This window comes from Tripterygium wilfordii, chromosome 16 (genome assembly GCF_013401445.1).
Source record: "Tripterygium wilfordii isolate XIE 37 chromosome 16, ASM1340144v1, whole genome shotgun sequence".
In the NCBI taxonomy this organism is placed as follows: Eukaryota; Viridiplantae; Streptophyta; class Magnoliopsida; order Celastrales; family Celastraceae; genus Tripterygium; species Tripterygium wilfordii.
This window is the reverse complement of record NC_052247.1, coordinates 4,761,336-4,777,780: the sequence shown is the minus strand read 5'-3', so window position 1 is coordinate 4,777,780 and position 16,445 is coordinate 4,761,336. Positions and strand designations below refer to the sequence as shown.

General features: G+C 35.7%; 2 protein-coding genes across 3 annotated transcripts; one reads left to right on the top strand and one right to left on the bottom strand.

Annotated features, from left to right (window-relative positions):
* The first annotated feature begins 2,315 nt into the window (after positions 1-2,315).
* On the top strand, positions 2,316-6,103 carry LOC119980567 (transcription initiation factor IIB-like). The gene is made up of 7 exons (XM_038823317.1): positions 2,316-2,643; positions 3,144-3,168; positions 4,271-4,400; positions 4,484-4,611; positions 4,745-4,833; positions 5,577-5,653; positions 5,742-6,103. Exons 1-7 carry the CDS (start codon positions 2,336-2,338, stop codon positions 5,873-5,875), a joined length of 891 nt encoding a protein of 296 aa, XP_038679245.1. The 5' UTR covers positions 2,316-2,335; the 3' UTR covers positions 5,876-6,103.
* A 736-nt stretch (positions 6,104-6,839) lies between these two features.
* On the bottom strand, positions 6,840-16,185 carry LOC119981338 (DDT domain-containing protein DDR4-like). Of its 2 annotated transcripts, XR_005464101.1 has the most exons (13): positions 15,600-16,185; positions 15,402-15,512; positions 12,167-12,253; positions 12,041-12,078; positions 11,880-11,961; positions 10,403-10,509; positions 10,091-10,247; positions 9,360-9,452; positions 9,073-9,196; positions 8,323-8,365; positions 8,048-8,236; positions 7,152-7,961; positions 6,840-7,052 (listed from the first exon to the last, which is right to left on the bottom strand). XR_005464101.1 is itself a non-coding variant. In XM_038824431.1 (12 exons), exons 1-12 carry the CDS (start codon positions 16,011-16,013, stop codon positions 7,217-7,219), a joined length of 2,190 nt encoding a protein of 729 aa, XP_038680359.1. In that variant the 5' UTR covers positions 16,014-16,185; the 3' UTR covers positions 6,840-7,216. The 2 variants fall into 2 exon arrangements, 1 of the variants encoding a protein (XP_038680359.1); XM_038824431.1 differs by having other exon boundaries at positions 6,840-7,961.
* Positions 16,186-16,445: the final 260 nt, after the last annotated feature.

Below are 16,445 nucleotides of genomic sequence, written 5' to 3'. Positions count from 1 at the left end.
AACTCTAACATTATAAATCATATTATATGCTAAATTAGTAACACATTCCACATAATATAAATATATAATAAATATAAATATATAATAAATGATTAAAAGATCATGTTGTACAATATGCTATTATTTATTATTGATTAGGTGATAAATGATAAAATGATTAAAAGATGAGATTATTTATTAATATGTCATTATTATTTATTAAAATATATTTATGTACTATAATTCTGAGCCATTGATCTAAAAAAATCAATGGCGTTTGGGCTTTGGCCCAAAATATAAGGTTTTTGTGTTTTAGCTTTGGACTTTGACTTTGACCCAAAATATTTGGAATTAACCGAACCGACCGAAATCCAAAACAAAATTTTAGGTTAACCGAACCGATGGTTAACCGTCTAAAAAATGATGGTTCGGTTAAATGGATGAAATTAACCGAAAAAATTTGGTTAGGTTAAAAATATGTCCATAATCGAACCGACCGACCGATGCACACCCCTACCAACGAGTGAGTTGTAACTTTTCAAACCCACTGGCGTCAAAAACACAACTTTGACACTTGTTAAACTCTAAAAATTTAGTCCAAAAGTTGATTTTGAATGGATAATAATTTATTTACCAATGAGACTTAACTTGGTTGACAATCGATTGGGTTGGACATATGTGTTCAAAGTTCGATTCAAACCGCAAACTTAATTCTTTGTGTTATTTAAATATATATATATATATATATATATATATATATATATATATATATATTGAGAAACATCACCCAAAGGCAAGAAATTAACTACAAATAAAATAAGAAAATCCCTTCTCCTTGGAGTTAAAATAAGAAAATCAGAAACACACCTCTAATTCGCAAACTTCGATCCTCTATTTGACCACTGAAACGTTTGAATCTCCAAAAATATATTAGATACAATTCTTTAGTTATTAGAGTGTTCTTTCGAATGTCTTAAAAATTTTCTCAATCAGAGTTCAAACGAGTGAGTTGTAGCTTTCCGAACACATTAGCATCAAAAACACAACTCTGATACGTAAATTTAGATTCTCGATTTGACTACTTAAATGTTTGAATCTCTAAAATTATATTAAATAAAATTATGTAGGTATTAGAGTTTTATTTTGAACGTCTTTAAGAATTGTCTCAATAGGAGTTCAAACGAGTGAGTTATGATTTTCTGAACATAATTCTGATACGCAAATTTCAATTCTCGATTTGACTACTAAAACGTTTGAATCTCCACAAATATATTAGAGACAATTCTGTAGGTATTAGAGTCTTCTTTGTAATGCTTTAAAAATCGTCTCAATCAAAACTCAAATAAGTGATTTATGATTATCATATCATACTAATATCATAAACACATCTCTATCTTGCAAATATTCAATCTTCTTAAGATCCCAACAAATTTTCCTCGACCTAGACTCGCAGATCGCTTAGCATAGAATAGCCACGCAAATCTTCCTCGACCCAAAATTGCAACAAATCTTCATCTACCCAAACTTGCAGCAAATCTTCCTCTACCCAGGGAGTGAGTTCGCTTTCGTATCCCGCTAAAATAATGAAACGAGAACTTCTAATTTGTTTAAGCTCATAAAATAAGGATTAAGGGTAATTTAGTCAATAAAAAATATTTTAAATTTTTTATCCTTAATGGAATATGTTTTAGGTACTTATTGACCTTATGGTATTAAAAAGGGTTATCCTTGTTGAAATAAAAATTTGTTTGGAGGAATTTATTACTAATTAAATATTATATTTAAAAGTCAACAATATGATATCAAACGATCTCTATCCATTTGACTTAATTAATGAATTTTTTTTTCAAATCTTAAATTAACCATTTATGAGCTAATAATGGAAATCTTCCTTCATTTAGATCAAAACTACATATAAAGAAACTAAATAATACAAAATATTTAGAATCTTTACAAACTTGGGAACTTCATTAAACCCACATATTAGGTCTTCACCAACCTTTTCACACTTGTTAAATTCTAAAAATTTAGTCCAAAAGTTGATTTTGAATGGATAATAATATATTTACCAACGAGACTTGACTTGATTGACAATCGACTAGGTTGGACATATGTGTTCAAAGTTCGATTCAAACCGGAAACTTAATTCTTTGTGTTATTTCAAAAAAAAATATGTATGTATATATTGAGAAACATCACCCAAAGGCAAGAAATTAACTACAAATAAAATAAGAAAATCCCTTCTCCTTGGAGTTAAGAGTGAACTGGCAATGGGCATGGCCCACAGCCACTATAAAATATAAATACTGCCCCCGCTTGCAACCATAAAGAAAAATCAAAAAGAAAAAGAAAAAGAATGGGTCCTAGTCCAATTCCAAACATGGACGACTTTTACTGCACTGACTGCAAGAAACCCACGGAGATAGTGTTGGATCACTCTTTAGGTTTCCCTACTACCTTCTACTGCTCCGAGTGCGGCCAAATCCTCCACCCCATTCCGCACTACTTAACCTCTGAATCCTTCTCCTCCGACGACAACGAAGATTCCAACCATGTCGGCGAGGACTCCTCACCTGACGCTGCCGGTGTGTTTTCATTCGATGCTGAGTGCCTGCCCACCAAACTCTCCCGGTCTTTCAAGGCCATTGCTGTCATGTCTGAGAGGTGGGCTCCCTTTCTTTCGATTTCTTCTTTTCATGTCAGATCCTGTAATTTTAACATTAATCTAGTGGTTCATTTTTCCCTAGTAACAAAAATTGATTTAGGAAAAGTACGTAGATATATATATATATAGATGGAAGATTTCGGTGGAGGTTGTAGGATTTGAACCCGTATTTTCATATGGACATGGAGATGGATTTCTGCCACTTCTATTAGTAAAAATTATGAACTAGTTGGAAATGCCTAGCAACCTGAGTTTTTGCAAATTTTAGGTATCATCTTTTCTTTAATCAAAATAAAAAAGGGAAAAAAAATTTCAATCTGAAGTTCATGGCAATGAAAAACTAGTTGGCAAGTACATATATTAGAGTTCATCATTTTGTTCTCTTTTCTGAATGATATTTGGATTAAAAACCTTTTTTTTGGCTTGTTTGGATTACTTTATCTTTTTTAGTAGTGTTAATATACAAATTATAACTTAAGCTATCAATTGGAGTTTTCAGGTTAGGACTTCTTCCAACTATAAAGGTTAGTGAGTTGCTTTACCCTTAAAGGTTCTGATTTCTGTTTTCGCTTTTTAGTTTCTTCCTTATACGGGTGGTGGTGGTGATGATAATTGGTTTTTGGGTTTGTGGCTAAGGGAACCGAGGTTGGTGTTAATAATTTTTTAATGTCCGTGAAAGTGTGTGTGTTTTGGTAGATGGAAAAAAAAAATTATAAGTTATTTGGCTTCTCTAATTAATGCTGTTTTAATACTTCTTTTAACGTTCTCATTGTTCATTTGGAACTTGATTGTTCTTGCATATGAAAAATATTTGTTATTTTTTTTTTAACTCTGCGATTATTGGATTGATGGGGACTTGATAATTTCACTTGATACTCTGTAAAGAGGTTACCAAACGAGGTAATGTGCAATGTTCCACATAGTAGAGTGAAAAAAGTGTGACTTCAAGGACATCAAGCAAAATGCAGGTCTGCTAACCATGCCGTTTGGGATGGTGAGGCGAGCCTGCAAAGTTACCCTAAAACAATTGTGGATGAAATAGATGAGATCGATCTAGTCTGACATTTAACAGTTGAAGTTAATGTACAAACACCTTTTAATGTAGTAGGTTTTCTGGTGAAGTGTCTTACTGCTGTTAAGTTGAAAAACTAATCAACCTGGAATAAGATTATGGTTGTTAGGAAAGGCCATCTCCAGGAAAACTAAAAGCTAATACTGGATGTTCTGACGATGGCTGTCAGATAGTTATACATATGATCCTTTGTCTAATATATCTGTCCTACTTGTTTACAATACATCTTACTTCTGTTAAATTATCTTGAATTCAAGCAATCCTTCTTGTTAATGTTTACCTTAATGACACTCAGTGGAACTCGGTCTTCCTTGTAGTCGTAGACAGTTATATATTCACTTTTGTTCATTTTCTTGAAGCATACTTTGTTAACAATTTATGAAATTTATTGCTCATCTCCAGCCAGTTTAATTAGATTAAGTTTGAGAAACTCGGACAATATTTAATGTAATTTGTAATATTAACTGGAGCTCACAGCTTTATGTCCACTCATGTTCATGCAATTGATCCCTTCTGATTTGGATTGGCATCTGGTTTCGTTTTTTATTTTTAAGGAAAAAGCCCATGAAATATATAAAAAAGTAGAAGATAAAAAATTTCTGAGAGGACGGAGTCAAGATGCAATTTTGGCTGCTTGCCTATACATTGCTTGTCGTCAAGAAAACAAAACTCGAACTGTAAAAGGTGAATTGAAGTCTTCTCATCAACAAATGACTTGATTTTTTTTACGGTGTATGAAAACTATTAATTTATTGGGTTTCTGCTAGAAATTTGTTCTATTGCCAATGGAACAACAAAGAAAGATGTCGGTCGGGCAAAAGAGTCTATTGTGAAACATCTGGAGGTAGAGGGTCAATCCTTTGAAATGGCATCTATACATGCTGAGGACTATATGGTGAGTTGTGAAATATTTCGTCATCTTTCTTCTCTACTTCTCCATTAATTCTTGACATTAATTTCATATATTTGTTTGCTCACTGGTCGTTGTTAAATCAACAATTTGTATAATGTCTGTCTTCATTCTATAGAGACGTTTTTGTTCCAATCTTGGAATGGCCAGTCAGGAAGTCAGAGCTGCCCGAGAAGCTGTGTTGAAATCTGAAGAGCTTGATATAAGGTTAGTTTGGGGATTGCTCTCATGCACATACAGCATGAAATAGAGTTGTAATTGTTGGACTTTCGAACTTTTTGAAATTGAAATTGTTCTTCTTCCTTTTGTTTTTTGTTTGTTTTTTATTTTTATTTTTTCCCTTGTGTGTTAAATAGAAGAGAGGAACTTGTAACCAATACTAAGTGGTAGGGCATGTATATATGTGACAAATAAGCACACCTGGGTTGAATTAGGGACCATGGTTTATTATCTACTCACAATTAGCAACTTGGACCCTTATCTCTTTTGAATTATTGCGTGCCAACTGAGCTCTCTAGATTCCATCTGAACCAACGAATTAAAGAATCAGAGGTATTAATGATGTCGTGTTAGCTATTGAATATCCTCCCATTGTAAATGAATTCCTAACTCTTTCTCAATTTTCTTGATCCTGTGCACTCTCTTGTTCATATTTTCTCATAATCATTTTCAGTAGTACAATGAATACTATCTTCTTCTTTTTCCTTTTTTTTTTTCATCTTTTCCTTTGGTTGAAGTTTTGATGGGAAACATAATATCATAATGGCCAATAAGGTATAGGACCATTTTTTTTTAATCAATCCTCATCCTTGACAACTATCTTTTCAGATATTTTTCAATATTATGATCATTGACCTGCATGCTGATGGACAGAGTTAGAAAGTAAAATCAGTATTAGGTCTTTGCTTTCAGAATTTGTCGAAATAGTGACCTCTCTTTTAATTCTGCAGGAGGAGCTCAATATCTGTGGCAGCAGCCATTATTTACATGATAATGCAACTGACAAACAAGAAGAAATCGCTCAAAGGTGAGAGAGGTATTAAGGTATTAATGACCATGCGGCCATTATGTTTCTATGGGCGATATTTAACATCCTATACGTCCTATTGTTGCAGATATTTCTGTTGCTACTGGTGTTGCTGAAACCACAATCAAGCATTCCTTTAGGGATATTCATCCTCATCTGTTAGAACTTGTACCAAGGTGGTTTGCCAAGGAGAAAGATATTGCGAATCTGGTTCCTTCCTAGATGGGGATACTAATTCTTCATTGCACCATTCACAGAGCTTGACAGTTCTTCATTTGGACATTAAACTTTTTTTTTTCGTTTAAACATGTAAATACAGTAGGGATTTCTTTCATCCTCTAGTGTCTGCATACATGCTGAATGATTTCTCAGCTAGTTGATGAGATTTCATGTGTTTTTTCGGTGAGAGTTTCATTCATATTGCAGTTTAAAAGCATGAGTATTCTGTGATTTGGTTGTTTGGTGCAATAGTGGCTTATATTTCTTCTATCATGTCTTTCTCTGAACTACTAGTGCATTGCCAATTTTTTCCTGATTTTTTTCCTCAAGTGTATTGGCAATTCTTTCTTCTTTATTAATAAGGCTCTTAATCTCTTGGATTTACTTGTCTAATATTGATATGTATCTTGCATATTCCGTTTGAGTAATCGTATTATGTGCTTGAGACTTTTAAAACTCCTATTGTGTTACTCCGTTGTGGTTGGTTTGTAATGGAATTATGTTATCCTTTCTAAGAGAGCCCAACTACACTGTGCATATGTTTCCCGCTTGTTAATTTTTTTGCGTTGTGCATGGACCTTGCTGGTTTATGGGATTTGTGTCTTGTATTTTGTATGAGTGGTGTGCCCTTGGGTTGGAGCATCTAGCCCTTTTGGAGCCGTGAACAATTAGTGAATATCTATTGACTTTCAGCAAGAGTAAGGATTTTCTTTGCAAAGATTGGGAAAGCATGGAAAAGAGGGTTTTTTATGTTTGCTCATGACCAATTTGTGGAATCAATCTCCAGCTTGCTACAGTGAAGGACAACAGCGATGGAGTTGGCTTATTGTGTGAGACTTGGTAGCATTTCCTCACAAAACAAAAAGGAGTTCCAGTCAGGTTTGTAATACAATCCCTAAACTGCTGGTAATTATCACCAAGAACAGTCTGTTACAAGAAGGAAAAAGGATCCCATATTCTAAAGAACGCAGACAATCACCATGATTATGAAAGATTAAGCTACAAGGCTAAAGCCCAAATCTTCAATTACAATATCAGTTAAAGGTTATGGTACACTAACCAGATAAGCTAAACAACTCCCAACGAATTCTCATTTTCATCAACGATCTCCTTCACGTAGGCGTGCTAAAAAATGACTTCCTAATCTACATCTCTCTTAGAAATATGCTGCTGCACCTTTCTGCAAGTCACGAATGAGATGCATCAGGTGGTTTGCATAATTAAAGGCCATGAAGAAGAACTTTTACTATGACCTCATGGTCTTCACAAAATTTATAACCTTACTATCGTACACAGCTTCCCCGGAAGAAGAAATAACCGTGTGCTTGCCGGTATAAGGGAATCTTATAAATCATCTCTGTCTTCATCCTTTATTATTGAATTAGGACCGTCATCAAAACCAGAACCTGGTGCAACTTCATTTAGGTCGAGGAACCTCCTCTTTTGGACACCCTCGACTTTATCTTCGACAGGGCTATTTGATTTTTCCTGCTGCTGACTTTGCTCTTTATCTATTGTTCCAGTATAACCTTGTTCCAGCTGATCTTTTTTTATCTCCTGGTTATCATTATTAACATCTGAATCTTGACTTTCCTCTGAATATTCTGCATTTTCACTTGCATCAGAATGTTCGTCCGATGCTGATGCATTTGATTTCTCATCTTTCACCGACTCTGTTTCTGATTCTGTCAGCTCATACTGTTGATAATTTACACGGTTTTTGGTGGACCTTTTGCTGCGTCTTAGTCCCAACTGTAGCTCATCAACCGACCTTAATTTAGTTTCCCTTCTAGTACGGCCAGGCAATTTTTTAAATTTGCGGGGTTCATCACTGTCCTCGCTGATGCCCAACGAATCCTCCTCTTCTTCTTCGTCCTCATCTTCAGCATTTTCTTCATCCCCACGGTACTCCTCATCTCCTTCAGAACTACTAGAAAACTTCCTCTGTTTACGTTTCTTCAGGTATTCTTCATCATATACAGCTTCACCAACAATCTCATCATCACTGTCAAAGTCTGCATCATTATCAGTGACTGCCTCAACAAACTCTTTCTCTGAATACCGTTGAGGTCTCTGTCTTCGTCGATTGCTACATGCAATAATTAAGATTATTAATTTACATGGAAGTCTTAATTCAGCAAAAAAGACAGTCTAACAAACAGGAGTTCCATATACCTTCGGTCCAACATTTCAGGGTCATGCTCTTCATCAAGATCATTGTAATCAGGTGAATTGGGAGATAGTGAACTAAAAGTGGCAAGCTGGGCCTCATGTGAAGGACCACTCCATTTACCATTTGAATTAGCTTCAGGTTTGGGAAAACCTTCGTGCCTTGGAATAGGCTCTGGCGACGGTGGTTTCCACCTGAAGAAAGTAAAGAATAAAAATAATTACCATATTAATTTTATTTTTGGTAAGTTAAGCTCAGACCGAGTACGTGAAATCCATACTTGGTAATTTTGATAGCTTCATTGATTGATCGATCATAATCATCTGTAAAATCATGTAATAAATAATCAGGCATCTCAGCCATAGGGTGAAAAAAATTATCCGTGCATCAAATACATTCACATGACATAATTAGGCACAATCATCTTGCCCCATATCAAAACTAAAAATTAGGATCATAAAAGACATGCTTCTTCCTTGTAAATGCTCATGAAACTTTATGCTCCTTCAGATTTCTGACACAGCCAACCAGTCACTTAAGACATAAATTCCTTTGCAGGGATTCAGTACCAGATGGAACACAAGTTGAAAGGAACATAGGAAAAGAAAGAAGACACTGCAAGACATCTGGTAGGGTTAAGGCTTTGTAGAGTTACTTGATTTGATTATCGCTAGAGCATGCAGGACTAGATAATAGTTCTGAGTAACGAACTTGCTAAAAAAAAACAAAAAAGAGTTCTGCACATAGAAGCCAAAAGGCATTTAATGGGCATTTAATGATTTTAGGTCATTATCCGCCCACAATAAGATTATACCATAAGAAAACATGACAGGCCTACATTGTTTGCCTAATTGTCAATAGCTAGTATTAACATCATTCACGATGAGCCGTTTTGCCTTTGAAAGAAACAAAGCGAGGAAGGACCAGCTAAAATTTATCTCGAGCCTTATCCAAACTCAGAAATCAAGAATGATTAAATTTAGCCTCTAAATAAATTTTGCAAAGCTTGTGGTTCGATTTGTATTCTTACCAAAGGTATAGGTGACAGGTTTTCGGTCACGCAGAGAACGCCCAGGACCAAGCCCATCCAAATTCAAAAAGTTATCGAGAAGTAGAGCTTGCCTGTGTTGCTTTTTTAGTAACTTCTCCTTCCTCTGCGTGAAGATAGAAACAACAGTGGAAACATTACTTCTTAACACAAGCAAAAACTGGAAATTAATTTGATCAAGAAACATAACTGAATTCACAAATCATAGTCTTGATTACTCAAAATATGTTTACAAAATAAGATTTTGGCCAACGAGCAGTTTTCAGTACCTTATGAACCTTTTCAATCTCAGGGAGCAAATCATTCTTTAATCTCTTCCCTAGAGAAGCCTCTGTCCGATTTTTACTTTCAAATAGTTTCTCCTGCAGCAGCGGATACACATGCTTAATGCTTAATCAAAATCTTATCATAGAGGGAAAAAAGAATGCTAAGGACTGTTCAGTACTCAACAACAAGGCAACAAAACTTGACCTAAGCAATGTGTTTTACACAAAAATCAACAAATCAATTTTGCAAGACTTTTATTGTTACATTGACAAAATGGGGCTTATCATCTAAACAGCAATCATTTTTTCTTTCTAATGTAAGTGTTAATATAAGGAAAGCAGTGAACCACCGGGGGGTGCAAAGCTTACAAAGGGACAACAATAAAGTTACAGCATGATGGCTGGACGCCAATTGGGTAGATATTGTCAAATTTCATGGGTTGTACACTCCATAACTACAGTTAAAGAGTTGCAAAACTAATTGAAGTTTTATATACAGTACCAGGCTTTTTGAGAAATGAAAATATTCCGTATACCAGAAAATTGCCACCAAAAACAAAAAGAAAAATGTGAGAAGAAAAACCATAGCGACGATAATAATACCAGCCCATTCAAAAAAAACATAGAATGTAAATAATCTTAATCTGAACTATCATGCATGGCAACAGAGGTGAGCAATTACAATGTTGTAATATGCTTGCAAAATTTTGCAAAGATGGACCATATATACTCACATAAACATCTTGAAATTCTTCCAAATTAGTAGCAACTGTTTCCCATTGGTATGTAGCATTAGGAAGGGTCTGGGAACCCTTCGCCTTTACTTTCTTCACCTCAATTTTTCTTATTTCCCGATACAAGCGATGACCAATTACAGGATCATCTTCATACCTGCACCAACAAAAAGCATAGGTATAGAAGTCATGATACACAAAATTGTATCTCTCACATAAACATAGACCAAGAAACTAAAGAATCTCCAGTTATGACAAACTAATTCTTTCAAATTATGCCCAAAACATGTGAACAGTGAATCACACACATACCAGTAATTAATACCATGTGAATCACCTCCAATACGTTCTTTACGAAATGATGAAAGTTGAACTCCATGTTTGAGAGAGTTTTCAATATAATTTCGGATATCTTCTTGCTGCATGACATTGTTCAGATTAAAATTCCTCTTGCCAGTTATACCATAATCATTTGAAGTAAACAAGATAGCATCCATCCGCACACACAACTTTAAAATAAGAAAACTTGGAAAAACAAAATAACACAGTTTTAAAATCAAGGTAATAATACATGATTGACTATACTCAGAGAAAAGAGGCTAGATCTCGCTGTACTTTAGTGCCACCCCTTGAGATCTAATATATTTTCTTTTTTTGTTTACCAGAACAAAAGGAAGAAAAAGAGTTAGTACTAATAATGATAAAAACGGTTATATCAGCATTTTATTTACAGAGCCAGAGAGATGCCATCAAAGAGTTTATTGTCAGAAATATAGGTTTTGTTATCAAACTTGACAGGGCCCACGGACATAAAGGTCATGGAGGGTTTACATAATGTAAAGAATACAAGCTCTCTAAGGGGAGAAACTGTAATATTGACAGTACAAGGAACATGAGTAAAAGAAGAAACATGAGCAAAAACCTTATCATCTTCACATTTCATGGGGAGAAAAATAAAAAAATCCCAAATTTACATTACAAGAACTCAGAGTAAAGGAAAGGACCATTCGTAAACATCTGATCATATTCTCTGTTCACAACTGTAAGGTAAATGTTATGTAAATCAAAGTGAGGAAACAATTGGAAGTAGGGGCCAAAAGATTGGCCATGGAACAATGAATGTTAAAGACACATTGAATACCAAAATTGAACCAGAAAATAATGTAGAAAACTGATTGAAAAGTAAAAGATAGAATACTAATGTAAAATATGCAGCAAAGAGAAACATAAATTAAAATGAAAAGGACCAGCTAAAATTTATAATGCACAGTATATTGGAGCACCTAATAACATACAGAATAAATGCTTGTAATTGAGATGATATATGAATATTTCAACAATTTTGTATGGCATGACTAGTCCAATCATATGAAAGGAATAAAAATGTTTCATTAGTTACGAGAGACTTCATATATATATATTGACACACGAAGGGCCAAAATTCAAAAGGCGGGCAACAAGAAGATGGCTGCAAATGACTTAGCAAATACAAAACACCAGGACCAATATGTCAATATAGGATTCATGCAACAAACCCCAATCAATAGGGAATCAAGGTTTTCTTTGGGTACAATAACTTTTCAACCAAACAAGGTCAACTTGTAAGTTCAAAGGGTGCATTAATGGAGTCTTTATTGCCTTCTGGACTCTGAAAAAAAAAGTCTAGGACAGTTGACTAGTTGAGTAACATAATATCTTTAGTGGAAAGGGGAAAAAGTTCACCAATGACCATGCAACAAGTATATCAAATCATAATGTAATGCATCATCTCTATCAAACATGGTAATACCTCGACACGAATGTCACATAATGCTTTCAGAATCACCAAACGGACACCGGGATCTAGGGTTCTATATACTTCAATCTCCACCCTAGCATATTATGTGACATGCCAAGTTAGAAACAAAAGAGATTTGTATATTACAGTGAAATAAACTGTCTGCTGCTCACCCATGAGAAGCAACAATGGGAAGGTCCCCATCTGCTACCTGCATTAAGATAAAAGGCTGAAATTGGTCCTTCTCAGAGAGAATGCACTATGAAAAATATTGACTAAAGGAGTATAACAGTCGCTACCCAATGCCACCAATCTCTCAATTTTCTGCATAAAACAGTAATCCAGGTATCACGTGTAAGTGCCATTCGGGTAACAGGTGGGATGGCCTACAAAAAAGATAATAACCGATGAGCGGTAGCAATTGTAGTAGCACGTGGGAGTACCAGTAACAATAGCATTATTTTTTACATTATTCCCAGAAGCAAGTGCATCATCATGGCTGGAAACTATTACCAGGAGAGGGAAAAATACTCCAACTAGATCGCAGATAATTTCTTTGCGCAGAATAGACAATGGAAAAAGAAGTCAACTCAAGGATAATAATTGAGCCAAAACATACCTAACAACATCTATGATGGTAGCAATAATGATAATGTTCAATAACATAGCAAGACGCCTACAATAGCAATTCCTTTCTCACATAACCACTCCAAGCATAAGCAATTCAACAAAAAGACTAGCATTAACCGCACATACACACACTGAGCAAAAAAACAGACTTCTAGCGGTACATCAGTCAAACATACACAAAGATATAAAAAAAAGGGAGGGAGGGTAGATAATTTTCATCTTCCATTCCCCTTTACCAATTTTGTATCGATCCACGGTAATATGTAAGCCCACACCTGTCCTCTCCAAATGAGAAAAAAAAAAAATATATATATATATATAAATCAATAATCACAGTCATGCAACCTTTTAAATTATTGCAAGCATATGCCTTCACATTAAAGGCAAACAATGCTAAAATGGTAAAGTCACTTCATTTCAACATAGGTATCAAAGGTTAAAAAGATGAAAGCAGCCTTTTGGCAAAAGGGATAAGGCTGTATACATGCACTCATCTCAAACCTCAAATATTGCAGGAGTCCTGTGTCCATGTTTCCCCCCTCTTTTCTTAATCTTTCTAGGAAGTTGAACCACATCCACGTTGTTCAATAATTTTGATGCCTCAAATTTATCTTCTTCTACCATTATAATAGTACTTTGGTTGGAAAAGGCAGAGCTCTCAGGTTAACTCTCATTAAAACAGCTCTTTCCGATTTGTCCGCTACTTGATGTCTTTGTTTCCTTATGCCTACTTCAATTGCTTCCAAGCCTGATGCCATTCAAGGTTGGAAAGATTCCATAGAAAACAGGAAGTTTCATCCCATTAAATGGGACTCCATCAAACTTCCCAAGGAGATTGGATGCCTTGGCATCCTTTCTATCACTATTTTTTAACAAAGCTCTCCTTGGAAAATGATTGTCGAAATCCTGTTTAACTCTGTCCAAAAAAAGAGGGGAATGTCTATTGGGTTGAAAGAATTCTTAAGTAAATGTTTTACATCCTTCAAAATGGACGGAGCTTAAACAAGGATCATCTGTGGAGAGAAGTAGAAGAGAGCCTTATGGTTGCAGTTGTGGATCTATATTAGAAAGGGATAGAATTACTGGCAGTCAAATACAATCTCCAAATATGGGAAAGGCAACTTCTTAAGCTTCTGGGAGGACATTTGGGTAGATCATTCTCCTCTAAGAAGGGTTTTTCCTAGTTTTTATAGTCTGGCAACTCAAAAAGATACTGTTATCAAAGATTAGAACAGCATACATATCAAATGCCAGTCTAAGCTGGAATGTTACCTTCAATAGAGATGTCAGGATTGGGAGCTTGATTCTTTCTTAAATATTCTGGAAATGATCCATGTATAACTGCAAGATGGATCCTATTTTAGAAGAAAAATTATCTGGCAAAATTATCGTCAGCACCAACTACAGGGACTACAATCCAAACACCATCTCTGCATCCCCTCCTTCCCTTGGCTCACCATTTGGAAGCCTAAAATTTCTCCTAAGATTGCTATATTCCGTTGGCAAGCTACACGGGGGAAAACATTGATCGTGGATAATTTGCAGAAGAGGTTGCCATCTAGTCGACAGATGTTCCCTTTGCAAATCTGATCTAGTTCCAGTAACCATATTCGAATTGAATTGCCCGTGGTCTAGGAATGGATGACAGGTTGGAAGCTTGTAGGAATTACATGGGTTGTTACTGGCAATGTTGTGAGGGAACTTCAAACTAAAATTGGTGCAAAAAGTAAAAGTATAATTTCAAACGGGATATGGAAATAACTACAAATCATCAAATGCATGTGACAAGACAACAAGAAGTTCTCATAACCATGCTAACACAGGCCTGTTACAAAATCTTTAGTTTCTATCTTCTATGTTCCTTTTTAGTATCATCTAGTAAACGTTCACTTATCTACATAATTTTGAATGTCAGAGAACGTATTGTCTCAAATATTATGTAGATCACTCAGAGTTTCAAAGTTCTTAAACCATCATCAAGAACTGCAGCTTACCTCTCTCTGCCCCTTCCTGTTTCTGCTGCCGCCTATGTCTCACTCCACGCACAACAGACGGAAAGGCATATTTTTTATGTGTTCATATTGCTTCTTGGCATCAAATTTAAACCTTTCTTAGAATTTAAGGAATTTAAGGTTAGGAGAAAATACACCAATGCCTTTCTATTTCTCATTTTCTCCATAATGAAAATGTTCTGGAATCTATCTCCATATATTTTAACTTCTGCGACTTAGAATAAATCAATCTAACCTTCGTTCATAAATTAGATTCCTGCTTACATATAAATTAGCACTACTAACTTATTCGCCATTACAAAGAAATATTCCTTCTAACTTCTAAGCATTCAATCTCCAGGAAAAGAAATATTATTTCACAGAGACTTTTCAACTTCTTTCACTTAATGCATGATTGAAGCCACTACTATCTAATAGCCATGCAGCATCACATCAAAGGTAGACATGAAATGGTTTCATCGACCATGTGGAAATAGACACAATTATAGTCTACACCCTTTGCATGTGAACAAAATTGTATCATCAGCAAGTTCTCGATTTAACGAAGTCATAACCCCAACTGTTATGAGAAAACCTTTGAAAATACAACGCTAAAATCCAACGGCCACGGTGCCACATTCAACATGGTGAGTGGAACTGCTCCCAAGAAAACGATTACTGAAAGTCTGAAACAAATTTCTCAACTTTAATTAAAAGGGTATTCTAAGAAGCCTATATGGCCTCTATGAAAACTGAACCAACTACAATAATCCTAAGCAAAAAATTTGTGCAACATTACACCCGAATTTACAAAGTGCTACACTCCAAAACGCAAACTTCAAAATACTACTTCTAAAAACATGAAGAAACAAACTGAAAGCACAGACTTTAGACTTCAAAATAAATCACTGACCTTTAACAAAGGTATATGTAAATCACTCAAAGTGTCATTGGGTGTAATCAATGCCGTCTCCAACTCCTCCGCTGAGAACTCAGCCGTTATATTCAGAAGGGGCCTAAAGACCTGCAATAGAGAAACATGAAATCCCCAAAACACAATAGCAAAAAATTAAACCACGAAGGTTGCAACTTCCAACCAGAAAAAGCTCACATTCAAGAAATTGAGTACAGAAGCTAATTCCCACATGGAGCGGAGGCTCCACCGTGGCAACTGAGACTGCTCAGGCGGTCCCACCAGCGGCGTAACAATCTTACTGGTGCCGCTGCATTGTTGCGGGGACTCATCGTTTGGCTGCAACTGCTGGCTGTTCCGTTCCTTCTTAGGCTTTTGCCGCCGCTCCGTCAGCGTCAGGCTCTGCTGCCTTGCTGCCTCGTGTAGTCGAGCGGCCGTTCTCACCGTGCAAGCGCGAGAGGGACGATTGCTCCTGGTGGTGGTGGTAACAGAGGGCGGGGCGTCGTTTTGTGTAGTGGGTACGTCGTCGTTTTGGGGAAGAGAGTCGTGGTTTTGTTGAGGAGGAGACGGTTGAGGAACGATCGGAGAAGAAGGAGAGGGTTCTCGGGACATGGTTGGAGAGATCGGGAGGGTGTAGGGTAGTTATTGGTGGGGATTACATGTAGAGGATCACAAAGTTCATAAATTTGGACGGATCGTTGTTTGTTTTTGTTGGAGTGAGAAACAAGAAGAGAAAGGGAAGGAAAGCAGCAGTAGCATGGAAGGACCAGAGTCCATACCCATCATTCATTCACATACGCATACACATACCCATACACATACGCATACACATACATACATATTATATTATTATATATCTCTGTGTATATAATAATATAATGGATATATTTATCAATCTAGGAAATCTATGTGAGTACGAAATAGGGAAACAAAGCCCGATCCATGGAGACAACTTAGACAAGGGAGAAGAGGCAACACAAGTACATTAAAATAAACAGATTTTTTTTAAAAAAATCATTAATTGGATGTACAGTTGAATTTAAT